This window comes from Leucoraja erinacea, chromosome 1, assembly GCF_028641065.1.
Source record: "Leucoraja erinacea ecotype New England chromosome 1, Leri_hhj_1, whole genome shotgun sequence".
NCBI lineage: Eukaryota > Metazoa > Chordata > Chondrichthyes > Rajiformes > Rajidae > Leucoraja > Leucoraja erinaceus.
The window spans coordinates 52,060,004-52,079,004 of NC_073377.1; the positions used below are offsets into that span (position 1 = coordinate 52,060,004).

The 19,001-nt window shown below is 43.5% G+C and overlaps 1 protein-coding gene across 6 annotated transcripts in view; it reads right to left on the minus strand.

Annotated features, from left to right (window-relative positions):
• The window catches only part of pde4d (phosphodiesterase 4D, cAMP-specific), a 679,382-nt gene that overhangs the window by 333,005 nt on the left and 327,376 nt on the right, over positions 1–19,001 (minus strand). Inside the window, exon 1 of one of the 6 annotated variants that reach the window (XM_055634713.1) lies at positions 15,882–16,191. The exons of the other annotated variants lie outside the window; for them this stretch is intronic. Coding sequence (XP_055490688.1) covers positions 15,882–16,006 — 125 coding nt within the window. The 5' untranslated portion in view covers positions 16,007–16,191. Of the gene's footprint in view, positions 1–15,881; positions 16,192–19,001 lie in introns of those variants that run through there. 6 annotated transcript variants of the gene reach the window in all.

The following is a 19,001-nucleotide window of genomic DNA, read 5'->3' on the forward strand; positions in this document are numbered from 1 at the left end:
ATCCCACTTTCACATACATGCCCTACAATGGGGACAATTTACAGTGGCCAATTTACTCTACAAACTTGCACATCTTTGCCAGATGCCAAAACACAGGGAGGAAACCAATACGATTACAGGGAGAACATGAAAACTCCACACAAACAGCATGCGAGGTCAGGATCGAACCCGGGTCTCGATAAGACATCAGCTCTGCCAACTTGCCTCTTGTGCTGCCAAGGTTCTCATCCCTATCACTCCCTTATCTATTTGGGGTGGTCAAGGACGAGGGATACCCATCAATCATTGAAGATATTACATTTATTCCAAGGAGGATTTGAGAAAATCCTTGAATCCTAGAATCACCTGTCCTCTTGCTGGAAAGAGCGTCAGAATAAAGTATTAAGTATGAGGTGATGGACATGTGAGCAACAGGGCCTGCCCTTAGGAACATTTGTGTGTCATCAGGGTCTATGGGAGAGGATACGGGTATCAGATACTTATCCTGCCAGTAGACATGGAGAATATTGTGGAAACCATGTTCGTATTACCTATCCAATGTTTTGTGGTTCTAGCAGTAGGTATGTTGGAAGCATTAAGGAGCAAATGCTTCTTGAAATGGGAGAAAACATGCCTAGTGACACAAAATAGTATAAGCGATCCAGCAAATTATAAATAAAGGAATACAAGACAGGAGGTTATGAAGGACACTGTTTTTAATTCATTCACCAGATGTGCATCTTGTTAGAAATGTACATTTATTGTGCATCACTAACTGCAGTTGAGTGTCAAATCCACCCATGAATCTGGAGCTCTGTATTGAGCAGATTTCCCCACATGAAGCACATCAGTGGATCAAAAGCGTGACAATCCTGTGGTTGTCATCATTAATACTGACTAATTATTTTTTAAACTGAATTTAAATTCTGCAGCTGTCATGTTGGGCTTTGGACTTGGTTCTCTGCATTATTCATCCTGGCCTCTACATTTTGCTGGAGCAACTCAACGGATCAGGCAGTCTCAGCGGAGGGAAATGAACAGACAATGTTTTGGGTCAGAAGAACCCTTCTTCAAAACTGGAATAGAAGGGAGAGAGCTGACAGAAAGAGGTGAGGGGAAGGGGTGCGACAAGACCTGGTAAGATATAGGTGGATTTTATGTCTATCCTGATAAGGAGAGGTTGGCAGATGAGTCAGGTGGGGGAGAGAAGGATGGAGATGATCACACAGCCTACAGTTGACAAGTGGAGAAGACAAAAGGCTGCAAAAGGGGGAATCTGATAAGGAAGGAGAAATGTCGAGCCAGAGGGAGGATTGTGCGCAGATGGGAAAGAGGATCATAGAGGAAGTCAGTGTCATACAGCAGAACTGCAGGAACAGAGGAGACACGAGGGAGGTCTCCATTCACTGCAGCAGGGGGACCATGTTTACCAAAGAAAATGAACCAAGATTGTCCTAGAGTGGAAAGTCATTGAAAGTAGGCATGCAGGTGCAGCAGGCAGTAAAGAAAGCGAATGGTATGTTGGCTTTCATAGCAAAAGGATTTGAGTATAGGAGCAGGGAGGTTCTACTGCAGTTGTACAGGGTCTTGGTGAGACCACATCTGGAGTATTGCGTACAGTTTTGGTCTCCAAATCTGAGGAAGGACATTATTGCCATAGAGGGAGTGCAGAGAAGGTTCACCAGACTGATTCCTGGGATGTCAGGACTGTCTTATGAAGAAAGACTGGATAGACTTGGTTTATACTCTCTAGAATTTAGGAGATTGAGAGGGGATCTTATAGAAACTTACAAAATTCTTAAGGGGTTGGACAGGCTAGATGCAGGAAGATTGTTCCCGATGTTGGGGAAGTCCAGGACAAGGGGTCACAGCTTAAGGATAAGGGGGAAATCCTTTAAAACTGAGATGAGAAGAACTTTTTTCACACAGAGAGTGATGAATCTCTGGAACTCTCTGCCACAGAGGGTAGTTGAGGCCAGTTCATTGGCTATATTTAAGAGGGAGTTAGATGTGGTCCTTGTGGCTAAGGGGATCAGAGGGTATGGAGAGAAGGCAGGTACGGGATACTGAGTTGGATGATCAGCCATGATCATATTGAATGGCGGTGCAGGCTCGAAGGGCCGAATGGCCTACTCCTGCACCTAATTTCTATGTTTCTATGTTTCTATGTTTCTATGAAAGTCTTATCTTAAGAGTAGCTTCGACGGAGAGGAAGAAATTATGAGAAAGGAATAGTGTCCTTGCAAGAGAGAGGGTGCAAAAGGTATAGTCTAGGTAGCCCTTGGTGTCAATGTGTTTGTACCAGATGTGTGCGGATAGTCTGTCTCTTGAGATGGAGACAGAGTAATCAAGAAAGAGACCAAAAAAGTGAATTTGAGGACATGGTGGAAGTTGGTGGGGAAGTTGATAAGATTGAGGCAGCACCAATGCAGCCGTTGATGTCGTGGAGAACGAGTTGAGGAGTGGTGCCAGGGTGCGTTTAGAATAAAGAGTGTTCAACATAGCGTTTCAGGGACCTAAATACATGCATCTCCTCCGACATTGTCTATTGCATTCAGTGCTCTCAATGTGGCCTCATCTACATCAGTCAGACCGACCATAGACTAGGCGACTGCTCCACCAAATACTTGTGCTCTGACCATCAAGGCTATTGGAGAAGTTGGATGCAAGCCTCTTTAATTTATTTCCCCTTCTCATGCCCACCTCTGTATCCTCAGCCCCCTCCACTGCCATTACGAGGCCACACGCAAAATGGAAGAACAGCATTTCATTTTGGGTAGCCTATAACCCAATGGATGAATACTGAATTCTCCAATTTCAAGAAACACCCTATCCCCTTCTCTTTCCTTCTGATCTATCCCAATCCTATCGTGCACATGTTTGTTTCTTCCTGCCCCCTCCCCTCCCCCCCCCCCCCCCCCCTCCCACCCACCCCCCCCCCCCCCCCCCCCCCCCCCCCCCCCCCCCCCCCCACCCCCACCCCCCCCGTTCCTTTCCTATCCTCCACCTCCTACTTCAACCCGCAACTACAGGTCCTCTAATCCTGACTCCCACTTCCCCATTCCCATCTTTACATGTTTCCTCCCTTTGTTACTCCTCACCATCCTTTCTTGTCAAATTCCACCAGCTGCAGCCTTCTGTCTTGTCGACTTGTCACCTTAAGCCTTTCAGTATCTGCGCCTTTCTATCCCCAGCTTGATAACTAAATTGCCAATCAATCCCACATTACCAGGATCCACCTATTAATTCCCACCTCTTTCCCCAACCCTTCACCTCACCTCTTTCTACTAGCTCCAGTTTTGAAGAAGGGTCCCAGACCGAAAATATTCTCTATCCACTCCCTCCATGGATGCTGCCGAACCAGCGAGTTTCTCCAGCAGTTTGTTTATTTGCTCAAAATTCTATCATCGGCAATCTCTTGCATCTTCTCCGCATTTTTAGTCTGGAAGCTACTTTGCTCATATTGTAGAAGATTACTTATCCTGGAGGAGAGCGTGGCTTCACAACTTTCCAGCAGTTTCCTCTTTGATTATCGATACAATCTTTTAATTCTAAATTGATATAAATCATTTGCATTAAAATCTTTGCCACACAAAGGATTGAACTAATTCCTCAAGTCCAAGCCTCTGGATTTTAATCTACTAAATTGCTTGCATGCTTCCACATTGATGTCAAACCAATGTTCAGCCTAACTGTTATTTTAAATCCATTGTGGGTCAGACAAGATGAACGGATTTGGCAAAATTAAAGACATTTACTCACTAGAATGAGCTTGTGGTTACAGCTGTGGTGCCAGAGGCTTGTAAAGTTCCTAATGTGGTCCTGCTGTTTAAATAAGAAGAAAGGGATACCCTTCATCCACGCCAACCTGTCATTCTGATATCAGTAGTCTTTAACTTGTTGGATATATAAATTGAGGGATGATATTAATTATTTGGAGTGGGTTAAAAAAGAACAGTCAAGGGCCTGTCCCACTTGAGCGTCATTTGCGCGTAATTTACGCGACATCATTTACGCATCACAACGCACACGTGATGCGCGCATGGTGCGCATTAGGCGCGCATGGTTTGTGGTGACGTAGGCAGTGGCGCGCGGTGCCTCAGGATTTTAGTATGTACATTATCTTCACACACCATCTGCATGACGCACAAATGATGCCCTAGTGGGACATGCCCTTCAGATCGTGCCTGATAAAGTTAAAATGACGTAAAATGGCTGGAAATGGTGTCATGGTTAGACTGAGTGGTAAAGAAGGCTTTTGGTATTGAGTATAGAAGTTGGGACGTTATGTTACAGTTATAAAACATAAAACAGCGAGGCTACATTGGGAATATTGCGTTCAGTTTTGGTCACAGTTCTGTAGGAAGGATGTAATTAAGCTAGAAACAATGCAAAGACTATTAACGGAATGTTGCTGGGTCTTAAGCGCCTGAACTATGGGGAGATGCTGGGGAAGCTTGGACTTTATTCCTTGGAGCGCAGGAGGTCGAGGGGTGAATTATAGAGGGGAATAGACAGGGTGAATCTACAGAGTCTTTTATCGTGGTATACTAGAGGACGTAGGTTTAAGATGAGAGGAGCAAGAGTCAACAGAAATGTAAGGAACAATATTTTCCCTCATAGTGTGATGGGTATACTGAAAGAGCTTCCAGAGAAGTTATTTGAGGCACATACTATAACAGCATTTAAAAAACACGGACAGGTACATGCATAGGAAAGGTCAAAAGGGATGTGGGCCAAATGCAGATAAATGGGACCAGCGTAGATGGGCCATCTTGGTCAGCATGGACGAGTTGGGTCAAAGGGACTGTTTCAATGCTGCCTGAATCTATGATCAATGAGTAACTGCAGAAGAGCAGTGATTTTTGTGGTGCACATCCACATATCCTTCAGGGTAGCAGCACGTGTAGGGTAATTATAATACAATGCTGGACATTTGCCTTCATTGTACACAACACGAGCAGGAAGGTCATGTTTGAACTGTACAAAACAATTGACATGCCATAGCCTGAATTATGTGTACATTTGGGGTTACCACACTGTAGAAAGCATGAGACAGGATTTGAGAGTATGTGGACGAGGTTCATGAGGATGTTGCCAAGGCTGGTGAATTATAGCATTGAGGAGAGGTTCACTCGACCATCTTAATTTTCATTTGAACAAAGGATATCAAAAGGCATTTAATTGGGGCGGAGCAACTTCCCTGAGCATAGAAATCAATAACTTGTGGATATCGGTGCACATTAATTGGTAGAAAGATTAGACAGAGAATTGGGGGAAAGAATGCTTCACTCAATGTGTCCTGGGTGCCGAGAACTCACTATCAGAAAGACTGGTTGAGCACCATTAGCAAAATCTCTGACCACATCCTAAAAATACTGTCCCTGCATGTCCACTTGATTAGCCTTGTAATTCACAAGACTAGAGACCTAGAGTTGGGAAATGGAATAAAGCCCAAATTAATTTTCAGTTGGCATGGATATGATTTGTTAAATTAGCCTCCTCCTGTGCTGCTAATATTTATGATTGTGAGATTATAATTATCAGAATGTATCAATGAGCTTTATGTAGCTTTCATCAGCGAGGGAGACGCAGAAGTGGCATTTTGCTGTTAATTACAGTTCTCAACCACACTCCTGTGACAAATAATGAAGCAGAATAACATTGTTTTACTATCTTAGTGGAGGAGGTGCTTCCCCATATAATCAAATAGCTCTCAGAACTTGTGTGAAGACTAGCTTCTGCAGAGCCAAAGGCTTGGAATGCCTGCTTACGTCATGGAATGGGCAGGCCAAATGATTAAGAATAAAGCAAATAACTCATTATCACAGAAATCTAACATGAAAATCTGGGACACAAAGTGCTGGAGTAAAGTCAACAGGTCAGGCAGTATCTCTGGAGAATATTTGATAGGTGATGTTTCAGGTCAGGATTCTTCTGAAACGTCATCTATTCATATTCTCAAAAGGATACATTCCAACGTCATTTGCTATTGTAGAGTCATAGATTCAAAGAGAGATACAACACAGAAACAGTCCCTTCAGTTAAACATGCTGACTTAGTCCATGCAATCCATGGCGGCGCGACTCACCTGTTGCAGCGGCCCCTACAGCCTGTCTGTCTTTTTTTTATTTTTTGTCTAGTTAAATGTAGTGTTGGTGTTTTTTTTAATACTGGTTTTAAATGTGTATATGTGGGGGGCGGGGGGGGGGGGAGGGGGAAACTGTTTAAAATCTCTTCCCTGTCCGGGAGACCCGACCTTTTCCCTGTCGGGTCTCCGTTGTCGTTGGGGCCTAGCACCGTGGAGCGGCCTCCAACCTGAACGACCCGGGGGCTTGGGAGACTGCGGAGCTGCGGACTACTCACCATCGTGGGGCTGGCCGGCCTCGGAGCGTGGGGAGCGGTGGTGACTCGCTGCTGTGACTCGACTCCTGGGGCTCGGAGGCTCCAGCAACGCAGCCGCAGGTCCGGTGGACTGGGACATCGGGAGCTCGCAGATCCGGGGGAAGAGACCGCTTCCCGGAGCTCCCGCAATGCAACTTCTCCAGCCCGTGTCGTGGGGTTGGAACGACCCGGAGCGGGATGTACATCGCCCGGCACGGCTTCATGGCCGTGGGACATTCCAGCGCCCGCCGGGGGCTCCAACATTGTGACATTTAGACCGGGAACGGGGCCATAAATCGCTCGGCACGGCCTAAAATGGCCGTGGGACCATGGGTTCACTGTGATGGATGTTTGTGTGAATTAAATTGTGTGTATGGCTGTAGAAATTGTCTTTGTTTGTATGGCTGTGGAAATGGAATTTCGTTTGAGCCTCACTGAGGCTCAAATGACAATAAATGGTATTGTATTGTATTGTATTGTATTGTATTGTAAACAATAATTTTAACTGCTATATTCTCAGAACTATATTCTCATGGCAGCTCGGTGGTGCAATGTAGAGTTGCTGCCTTACAGTGCTTGCAGCGCCAGAAACCCGGGTTTGATCATGACTACGGGTGCTCTCTGTACGGAGTTTGTATGTTCTCCACGTGACCGCATGGGTTTTCTACGAGATCTTCGGTTTCCTCCCACACTCGAAAGACGTACAGGTTTATAGGTTAATTGGCTTTGGTTGTATACCTGGTATAAGTGTAAATTGTCCCTAGTGTGTGTAGGCTTGTGTTAATGTGCGGGGATCGCTGGTCAGTGTGGACTCGGTAGGCCGAGGGGCCTGTTACTGCGCTGTACCTCTAAACTAAAACTAACTACAATAATTTCACCCTATCTGTTTTCTGCACAAACAATTGCCTCCAATAAGTGGAAGAAAGTTAAACAGATTCCATTTAAGTAGCGATTTGGATTGTGTGCTAAGTGCAAATGCAACTAACTTTTTTGTGGTGTCACGGGAACTGTAGAAGCCGTTGAAAGAATATTAACTCGCTATAATTGAATAATTTATGAACACTGTTTCCATATTTAGCCCCTTACTATACTCTCTATATAATCACAACTGTGCAGCCAAATTCACTTTTAACTCCATTAACAAATTTGCAGATAACACCACCTCAGTGGGACAGATCTCGAACGATGACAAGATGGAGTATGGGGAGCTTAATAACATGGAGTTAGAGAGCTTAGTAACATGGTATCAATACAACAACCTCACGTTCAATGTCAGCAAGATGAAAGAGCTAGTTATTGACTTCAAGAAACACGGTGCAATACATGCTCCATTCTGCATCAACGGCGCTGAAGTGGAGATGGCCAAGAGCTTCAGGTTTCTGCGCATAAAATCACCAACAATTTGAACTGGTCCAACCACATTGATGCTATGGGCAAGAAAGCATACCGATGCTTGTACTTTCTCAGAAGACGATGGAAGTTTGGTATGCTTCTAATGACTGTTATCAACTTCTATATACAGGGCCCTCCATAATGTTTGGGACAAAGACCCACCATTTTGTATTTGCCACTGTACTCCACAATTTGAGATTTGAAATAGAAAAAAAATCACGTGGTTAAAGTGCTCTTTCTTCTTAATGATATTCCAAACAGTTGATTTTGGTAAGTCTAATGTTTGGCTGATGTCTCTAACAGTTTTATTCTTGTTTCGTAAAAAATAATTTAAACATTTTTGCCAACTGAGCAGTTTCACAATTTAATGATACATTTTTTAAACTTTCAGTTTCAATTTAACAAAATAGAATTTGTTCTCAACCTGACTTAATGGGATTGGTGTAAGAAGGGATTGGAACTTGGTCACCACATGATTCAGCCAGCAGCTTTATAGGACTTTAGTTAGGCCATATTTGGAGTATTATGTGCAGTTCTGGCGATCTCCATACAGGGACGCTTTGGACAGGGGCAGAGGTGGCTTACCAGAATGATGCCTGGATTAGGAGGTATTAGCAACAGGGAGAGGTTGGACACACTTCGATTGTTTTCTCTGGAATGCCAGAGGTCGAGGGGAGACCTATTAGAGGTCTATGAAATTATGTGAGGTATAGATGATATGCAGATCTCTCTTCTCTTTTCTCTTTTCTGGTGCCAAATCATGCTGGTATGTTCGAGACATCCAGAGAACCCTGGGATGCCTGCTTTTCAGACTGTTGTATCCACAAGGTTGTTTCTCTCTAAATAGCTGGTCATCCTCTGAGCAATGATGCTGAAGAAAATCTTACCCTCGACATTGAGGAGACTGATAGGGCGGAATTGGCTGACATCTGTCGATTCCTTCTCTTTCGGAATCAGGATTCCTCCTGCTCTGCGCCATGCTTTGAGTATGACTCTTCTCCCAAGCCACTCTCATTAGCCTCCACAGGAAGCGAAGAACACCAGGAGCACCCTTGTAGAGTCAATACGGAACCCCATTTGGTCCTGGGGCTGAAGATGCTCTTGCCCGCTTTACTGTCTGTTCCACCTCCCTCCACTTTAGAGGACTAATGTCCATCTTACGCTCTGGTTGTTCAATTGGTGGAATGTCCGATGGAATAGTTGTCTTATGTTGTCTCTTGTCATCCACATGCATTCTTTCTAGATGCTCGTCCAGCTCCTGCCTTGATATTGTCAGGTTTCCTCCCTTTTCTTTGATGAAAAGTGATTTTATGAACTTATAGGGGTCCTTGAAGAAGCGTGATCTCATTCGTTCTTTCTTTTTTTGTGATTTCCGCAGGTACTCTGCTCGTCTCAGGGTTGCTAAATTGGTTTTGATGTTTCCCTGGAGAATGTTGATGCCCTCCTTCTCACTATCAGATGCCTTCCACCACTGCTTCTTGAGCTGCCTTCTCTCCCGGATTAGGCATTCCATCTCCTTTTGCCGTCTGGACTTGTTTTCCAATCTTGCTTTCCAAAGCTGGTGCCTTTTCCTTTTTCTCCCTTATTCCATATCGTTCTGCTCCATAGCCATAGATGATGTGACCTTCCAGAATAAGGGGTCACAGTTTAAGGATAAGGGGGAAATCTTTTAGGACCGAGATGAGGAAATCATTTTTTCACACGGAGAGTGGTGAATCTCTGGAATTCTCTGCCACAGAAAGTAGTTGAGGCCAGTTCATTGGCTATATTTAAGAGGGAGTTAGATGTGGCCCTTGTGGCTAAAGGGATCAGGGGGTATGGAGAGAAGGCAGGTACAGGATACTGAGTTGGATGATCAGCCATGATCATATTGAATGGCGGTGCAGGCTCGAATGGCTGAATGGCCTACTCCTGCACCTAATTTTCTATGTTTCTATGTTCCCCATCTTGTCAAGCTTTCTTTCAACTGTACCCCTTACACCCTGTAAGATACTGGTCAGGTCTGAATTTATGGTCTCCCATTCTTTCTTCTCCGAGGCTCCAGGCCATTAATATATATTGTAAATAGCTGTGGTCCCAGCACCAGCACCACCACTCGCCATTGCCTGCCATTCTGAAAGGGACCCGTTAATGCCTACTCTTTGTTTCCTGTCTGCCAACCAATTTCCTATCCATGTCAGCACTCTACCACCAATACCATGTGCCCTAATTTTGCCCAATAATCTCCTATGTGGGACATTGTGGCATCAACTGGCATCAGGCCATATGGTCGAACCCTCATCAGTAGTTATGAGGACTGTCACGTGATGTCATGGGTTATGGGGAGTGTCCTGCTACATCAGCAGATATTACATTGAGATCATTTGTCATCAGGCAGCTCAGCTCGAGTTAACACCCTCTCTCAGCAGCAGCAGCAGCAATGACTCTTATGTTAGATAGTCCCAAACGCACATGTATCTTAAACGTATCTTGCTAATAAAGTAACTGTTTGATCACAAAGTTTAGACTCGCTACAACCTTACCAAATGCTTTCTAAAAGTCCAGGTACAATACATCCACTGGCTCTCTCTTGTCCATTTTCCTAGTTACATCCTCAAAAAAATTCCAGAAGATTAGTCAAGCATGATTTCCCCTTCATAAATCCATGCTGACTCGGACCGATCCTGTTACTGCTAACCAAATGTGCTGCTATTGTATCTTTTATGATTGACTCTGAAGATGCTAATCTTCCCCACCACCGATGTCAGGCAAACTGGTCTATTTCCTCCTTTCTTAAAAAGTGGGATAACATTATCTACCTTCCAATCCACAGGAACTGATCCTAAATCTATAGAACATTGGAAAACGATCACCAATGCGTCCACAATTTCTAGAGCCACTTCCTTAAGTACCCTGGGATGCAGCCCTGGGAATTTATCAGCCTTCAGTCCCATCAGTCTATCCAACACAATTTCCTGCCTAATGTGGATTTCCTTCAGTTCCTCTGTCACCCCAGATCCTCTGGCCACTACTATATCAGGAAGATTATTTGTGTCCTCCTTAGTGAAGACGGATCCAAAGTACCTGTTCAACTCATGCCATTTCCTTGTACCCCATAATAAATTCACCCTTTTAAGTCTTCTAGGGTCCAACTTTGGCCTTAACTAATTGTTTCCTCTTCACATACTGAAAGGACAGCCATCTCCATTATCAAGGACCCCTATCATCCATCACACCACTACTTCTCCATTCTGCCATCTGGGAAGAGGTACAGGAGCATCAGCTGCAAAACCAGCAGGATGCTACACAGCTTCTTTCCACAGGCATTAAGACTGGTTAACAGACTGTGTCCCCTCCCCATATATCATACACCAACACATCTAACCTCACCCATACTTTGACAGCTAGGCACCTGTCAAAGCAAAGCCACTGTTCGGTCTTAATGTCTGTTTTTATTTCAATTTGTTGGCCTATTTTAGATATGGTTTATATTTAATTTTTAAAGCTATATGTATTTATTCTGTTTTTATTAACCGCACTGATGGGAACTGATTGAGAAACAATTTTTTCGTTTCATCTGTGTATGTAAGTACTCACATGACATGAAATGACATGAAAGTAAATACTGAATACTGAGGAGATTTTATTATCCTTTATATTCTTGGCTAGTTTACCTTCGTACCTCATCCTTTCTCCCCGTATTGCCTTTTCAGTTATCTTCTGTTGCTCTTTAAACATTACCCAATCCTCGGGTTTCCTGCTCATCTTTGCTATGTTGTACTTCTCTTTTATTTTTATACTGTCTCTGACTTCCCTTGTCAGCCACGGTCGCCCCTTACTCCCCTTGGAATCTTTCTTCCTCTTTGGAATGAACTGATCCTGCACCTTCTAGATTATTCCCAGAAATACCTGCCATTGTTGTTCCACTGTCATCCCTGCTAGGGTATCTTTCCAGTCAACTTTGGCCAGCTCCTCCGTCATGGCTCCATAGTCCCCATTGTTCATGTGTAATACTGACACCTCCGATTTACCCTTCTTCCTCTCAAATTGTAGATTAAAACGTATCATATTATGGCCACTACCTCCTAATGGCTCCTTAACATCGTTCCCTTATCAAGTCCAGTTCAAACCCAACACTAAATCCGGAATTGCCTTCTCCCTGGTAGGCTCCAGTACAAGTAGTACTGTTTTACTGTTCTTTTTACAATCCATGTTCTCGGGATATCTAAATTTAAATTTTATTAGCTATTTATGTTATGACATCGGTTGGAGGCTGCATACCAAATCTCATTGCGCTTATGTGCAATGACAATAAAATATATTATTATTATTATTGTTATTATTATTATTATTATTAAGCTGCTCTAACAATCCATAACGGAGGCACTCCACAAACTCCCTTTCTTGGGGTCCAGTACCAACCTGATTTTCCCAGTCTACCTGCATGTTGAAATCTCACATAACAACCATAGCATTACCTTTATGACATGCCAATTTTAACTCTTGATTCAACTTGCATCCTATATCCAGGATGCTGTTTGTGGACCTGTAGATAAGTCCCATTAGGGTCTTTTTGCCCTTACAATTCCTTAGTTCAATCCATACTGACTCAACATCTTCTGTTTCAATGTCACCCCTTGCAAGGGACTAAATTTAATTCCTCACCAACAGAACTACCCCACTCCCTCTGCCCACCTGTCAGTCTTTTCTATAGGAGGTATACCCTTGAATATTCAGTTCCCAGCGCTGGCCCTCTTGCAGCCATGTCTCTGTAATTCCCACAACATCATACTTGTCAATTTCTAACTGAGCCTCAAGCTCGTTCACTTTATTTCTTACACTTTGCGCATTCATATACAACATTTTGACTTTGGTATTCACCTCCCCTCTCACTCCGGTCCCTATTGGCCCTGACCTTACTCTCTTATCCCTTCTCGAACTTTCATTCGCATTAATTCGGGAGTCTTTTGTAACTTTTCCTGTAGTCACTTCCCCTTTAACTCCATCTTTATACTCCCAATTTGTCAATCCCTCCCCCCCACTATTTATTTTAAACCCACACATGTAGCCCTAGCAAACCTGCCTGCCAGAACGTTTGTCCCCCTCCATTAAGGTGTAACCTGTCCCTTTTGAGCAGGTCACCCCTACCCCAGAAGAGATCCCTATAAAGCTGGTTTATAAATCTAAATCCTTGCTCCCTGCACCAGCCCCTCAACCACACATTCAGATCCCCCTATCTCCCTGTTTCTGCCCTCACTACTGGAAGCGATCCAGAGATAACCACCCTAGAAGTACTGCTTTTCAGTCGTCTTCCTAAAGGACCCGTCCCACTTGGCCGTTATTTGCGCTTCATTTACGCATCATGTGTAAAATAGGTCGGCGCGTTGTGACGCGTGGGGAGCGCATGCATTGCGCATGGTGAAGCATGGAATCGCATGCGGTGGCACGCGGCGCTCCAGGATTTCGTAGAGTAACAAAATCCTCGTGAGCCACCTGCGTGACGTATCGCGTGCGCACATGCTGACGCATTGGGTATGCATGCTGATGCATTGGCGTTGCACGCTGGAGTCCCGACGTCTCACGTGTATCGCGCGGTGACACATGGTTACGTCAGCGGCTGTGCAGACACATGATAATGCGTGATTTGCGCGTGACGTCGAGCGTAACAACGTGTCGACCTATTTTACATATGACGCGTAAATGAGGCGCAAATGATGGCCAAGTGGGACACGCCCTTAACTCTCATGTACTATAACCATATAACCATATAACAATTACAGCACGGAAACAGGCCATCTCGACCCTTCTAGTCCTTGCCGAACACGTATTCTCCCCTAGTCCCATCTACCTGCACTCAGACCATAACCCTCCATTCCTTTCCCATCCATATAACTATCCAATTTACTTTTAAATGATAAAAACGAACCTGCCTCCACCACCTTCACTGGAAGCTCATTCCACACAGCTACCACTCTCTGAGTAAAGAAGTTCCCCCTCATGTTGCCCCTAAACTTCTGTCCCTTAATTCTCAAATCATGTCCTCTTGTTTGAGTCTTCCCCACTCTCAGTGGGAAAAGCTTTTCCACGTCAACTCTGTCTATCCCTCTCATCATTTTAAAGACCTCTATCAAGTCCCCCCTTAACCTTCTGCGCTCCAAAGAATAAAGCCCTAACTTGTTCGACCTTTCTCGGTAACTTAGTTGCTGAAACTCAGGCAACATTCTAGTAAATCGCCTCTGTACTCTCTCTATTTTGTTGACATCCTTCCTATAATTAGGCGACCAAATTTGTACACCATACTATCATGGCATTTAAGAGACTTGTGGATAGGCACATGGTTGTATAGGGAATGGCGGAAATAGAAACACAATTGATTATGAACTAATCATTGAACATGAGCTAAAAAAGGAAAGAATATGTTTTATTCCCAATTAATTCTCAAGGTCTGCTACAAATCTGTATACTTGGTGCATGAAAAATGTTTTAGACAAAATGTTTTAGATCAAGTGCAATTTCTATACTGCAGCATTTATTAAGGGCCTGTCCCACTATACGAGTTTACCCAAGAGCTCTCCTGAGTTTAAAAAAAAAATCAAACTCGTGTTGAGTACGTAGAATGTACGTTGTGGGTACGTCGGAGCTCGGGACGTCTCTTAGCGGCTCATAACGCTAACGACAGGTTCTCTGAAACGTTCTCTGAAACGTAAGCTCGTGAAGTTTTTTCAACATGTTGAAAACTGTCCACGAGAGCCCCGAGTACCTACGAGTGGCTATTACCGTAATTCTCCGAGTTCGAATCAGTGGAAACTCGGGAGAACTCTTGAATTACCTCGTACAGTGGGACAGGCCCTTTAACCACATCTATCCCCTTTGCCTTCTTGTTTCTCTGTTAATCTCTTTAAGGCACTAACGACCTCCAAGTAATGATACCATAACTGTAACCTCTGTGTTCAACTTGAATTGAATAGTCATTGTTTTATACAAGCCAAGAGTGTCGACAAATTACTTGATGTGGAGCCAATTCAACACAATCCCGCATTCAGCCAGATTTACACGAGAAACATGATCAATTTTCTTTCCATGTCAAAATTTTAGCACTGGGTCAGAGTCATACAGCATGGAAACAGATTCCCTGTCCCTAACTTATCCATGCTGATCATGGTGTGCATCGTATGTCTGTATTTGGCTCTGATTCCTCTAAATCTTTCCTATCCATGTACCTGTCCACCTGCCTCAAACACTTCCTCCGATATCTCGTCCCGTATACCCAGACTGAGGAAGTGTTCTAAACCCAACATCATCAGTCCATTTCCCTCCACAGACCCTCTGGCTTTCAACACGACTTTTCATCAGATGACACAATGTCTACCAGAATCCTTACTTTCACCTAAACACGGTGCTTTGCTGCTACAACATTGCCAACATTGACAGAGGTCTATTTTGTTTCGAAAGGTAACAATCCTTATCCAATAAAAGCAGATGACTTTTAATGAATTGCAAACTGCGTCAGGAATTTGAACCTATGCAAGCTAATTGCTCAGAATGGGATACTTCACCAGGGAAGATTATGAAGCCAGTCAAATAATTCACCAAGTAAAAGTTTTGCAGCAGTACAGCGTTTTGCTGAGCATGTGTACTTTGGTCTGTTGCTGCTTCATCTTGAATGTGACCCTGTGATTGGCAAAATGAGAGATTTCCTAGTTTTAAAAGCATACAGTGCAGTCTGGGTTAATAGATGACTATATTATTTACATTTTGTGAAATAAAAAATGCTTTTTTAAATGGGTTCATTTCTTCAGGTATGCAAACCAGTATACCTTTTGCCATTTCAAAGATATTGCTATTACAATACCAGACGTGCCATCTTGCCACAAAAAGTGATCACATATTCAGGTTAAGACTAATCAGCAATCACTTGTTAATAAAGGCACCAATATTGTTTTAAATACACAAATGCAAGTTAGTTCAAGCAAGCAGTATCTCAGTTATGTAAAGTGTGACGTATAAGTTATTTATTACACAGAAAGGGACGCAGCTGTGGCACTGAAAGAAATGGAAACCTGCAGCAGTTCAAACCTCATGCAACCCTGGCAATCATATTCCAAATTAAATCAGAACATTAGCAAATTAAAAAAATCAAGCATTACCATCGCTGATGTTTGATGTCAATCGGCTTATTGATGGCATACGGTGACCCATGAAGGTAAGTGCTCCTGTACCTGGTCACTTTCTGTGGAGATGTTAAGTATTCGCAGCTTGTTGGCAGACTCATTTTTCATTCTAACATCTCAACTACATAACCATCTGTTCCATTTTCCTTGGTTATGCAGTTATCCTTTTAACACGTTCATAATTCCATTTTCTTTCATTGCTAAACTCTTACTTATTCAAGAGAGGGCGTTTCACAATTTCTGGCAGTTAGGGGCACGTTCAGCCTTCTAACTGATCCAGTTTGCATGTGCTCTATGGTGTCATTGTTTGTATTTGCTATCTGCTTTCTTTCAGGAAATGCACTGATAGCTCACGAACAGAACAGGTTGGGCTTAAGGCTTCCTGACTGAAGGTGGTGATTATCAAATGACCACGGATGACAGCAAGAAAAACTGCAAGCATTACCAGCTTAAAGTGACACTGCAAACTGTTTATGCAAAACGTTGAAGCAACCAAGTTCAGAAATGCCACTGTCAGTTCAATTGCACCATCGTCTTTCCAGAGTTAAGCAATTGAAAATTTATTTTACGTTGAGTAAAGCAGAATAATAGCTGATTCCAGGTCATCTGATATTCAGAAAAATTTGAATGGTCAATCAGACACCCTTAGAAATCAAGAATGAATTTCCCAACAGGGTGATTTGGGCGGCACGGTGGCGCAGAGCTAGTGTTGTTGCCTTACAGCGCCAGAGACCAGGGTTTGATCCTGATTACTGATTATTGTCTGTACGGAGTTTGTATGTTTTCCCTGAGGGCACATGGGTTTTCTCCGGGTACTCCGGTTTCCTCCCACACTCCAAAGATGTACAGGTTTGTAGGCTAACTGGCATGTTGTGTAGGATAGTGTTAGTGTGCGGGGATCACTGGTCAGCGTAGACCCGGTGGGCCGAAGGGCATGTATTTTCAAACTAAACTTATCTAGACTAAATCTGGGTAAATGTAATTCCTCAAACAATGTTTCTTGGAGCTTTCCAGGGATATTTGAATCACATTGTTCTGCAGGTCGCCATCTTTGTGCACTCAAAAGACAATGAGGCGTTGTACCGGTAGCATCAATGGACCTGCAAATGGTTACACTGCTTATCTTCATCCTTGCCTCCTTGCATAAAATAAACCTCTTTCCCCCTCATATATCCCCTCTCCAGGAGGCCTGACCCAGCCATTCCTTGACCAAGTCAACGTCTGATCTTCATTGCCTCCAGCCCACTGTCACGCGCTGATTCAGGAGAACAACCAAATGGCACATTTGCAAATGCAAAAATATACAGCACACAGTCTCTTTCAATCGAGGCTTAGGTCACAACTAAGTTTAATGCTGTTGGGGGTCACTAAATAAAAGCATTGTAGTTATTCTAATGTCTCCTTTGGAGTTTGCTGGATTTTCCATGCACAGTTGTTTATAGACATTAATACAAAAAAGAAAAGAAAATGACTGCATCTCATCTTCCACAAAGTCAATAGAATCAAACCTTCCACATCAGGCAAGGGTGCAGAGTTGACAATTGACAACCCCTCAGTAGGAGCTTTGCCAACACACTTCTGACCAGAAGGCATCAATAAATTAATGTTCGATCCAATCACTGAAATGCTTTATACAATGGTTTTAGTGATCTACAGATTACCCTGAAAATGGTCATGCGAATTGACTGATAAACCTTAGACTGATAGACTGAAGCTCATTTAGTCACCAGCTCCTTCTCTGCTCCATCCTTGGAAGTTGCCAAATTTCTCATAGTGTCCAAAATGTCCCTGAATTCAGATTGATTTCTTTGCGACTGCAGGACTCTCAAGCGTTAAGGGTGTGAAATAACAGTTCAAATGGTTTCAAACATATTTTTGGTCAATTCCATGCTATTTTGGAGGGACTCATATGGGCACTCAAGTGAAGTACAACAGAGCTCTGTCGCAAAACAAGAATCAAATCTCTCGGCTAAGCAATCTCCCCAATTATGAAATAATATAGCACATCTAAAAGCAGCCATAAAATCAATGACACTGTTGATGCCCCTGATTTTTGTGTTTAGGGCAATGAGTGAGCCCTAACACCAACCACAAAACGTTGTTAGTTCCTTCTCCAGTACTTTTTGTCACTAACTTTCTGCTGCCTTACAGCGAATGCAGCGCCGGAGACCCGGGTTCGAGCCCGACTACGGCCGCTGTCTGTATGGCATTTGTACATTCTACCCGTGACCTGCATGGGTTTTCTCTGAGATCTTCGGTTTTCTCCCACACTCCAAAGACGTACAGGTTTGTAGGTTAATTGGCTTGGTAAATGTAAAAATTGTCCCTAGTGGGTGTAGGATAGTGTTAATATGCGGGTATTGCTGGTTGGTGTGGACCTGGTGGGCCGAAGGGCCTGTTTCCGCGCTGTATCTCTAAACTCTGAAAAGTGCCTTTTCGATGAGTCTCTGGAATGACTCTGATCTGTATAGTTTACCAGCTTCTTCCATAACACACTGTTCGTTGGTTGGACACTTCCGCTGCAGGTTATTGTCTCAAATGCCAGCTAGAGATTTCCGACACTGCTTAAAAAAGTCTCTGTTTCAAAAGGAAAGTTGTATTGTAGGCACAATTGTGGGCAGATTTCAGTGACGACGTTCTTCATAAAAATGCAGGAATCACAAAAGTTGGCCCTTGGTGGTACGGAGGGAGAATTGCTCCTTGAGAGCCCTTCTTCCCCTTCTCTCACTTTTCCACTAGACTGCCTCCCTCTGATATTTTCCCAATCACACAATACTGTAATGAGAACAGCGGATATTATACCTACATGTAGGAAAGAACTGCAGATGCTAGTTAAAATTAAAGGTAGACACAAAATGCTGGAGTATCTCAGTGGGGCAGGCAGTATCTCTGGAGAGAAGGAATGGGTGACATTTCGAGTCGAGACCCTTCTTCAGCCTACAAACCATATGGATTTGGCACTACTATAATTGCTCTATGTACTTTTGTTTCTCTTGTGGTATCATGGTTGAGTTGAGAATAACTGATCATTTATTGCATATCCATTGCTGTTGCTGTTGCTTATAATGTGTTTGTAAACTACAACAAGTAAGGACT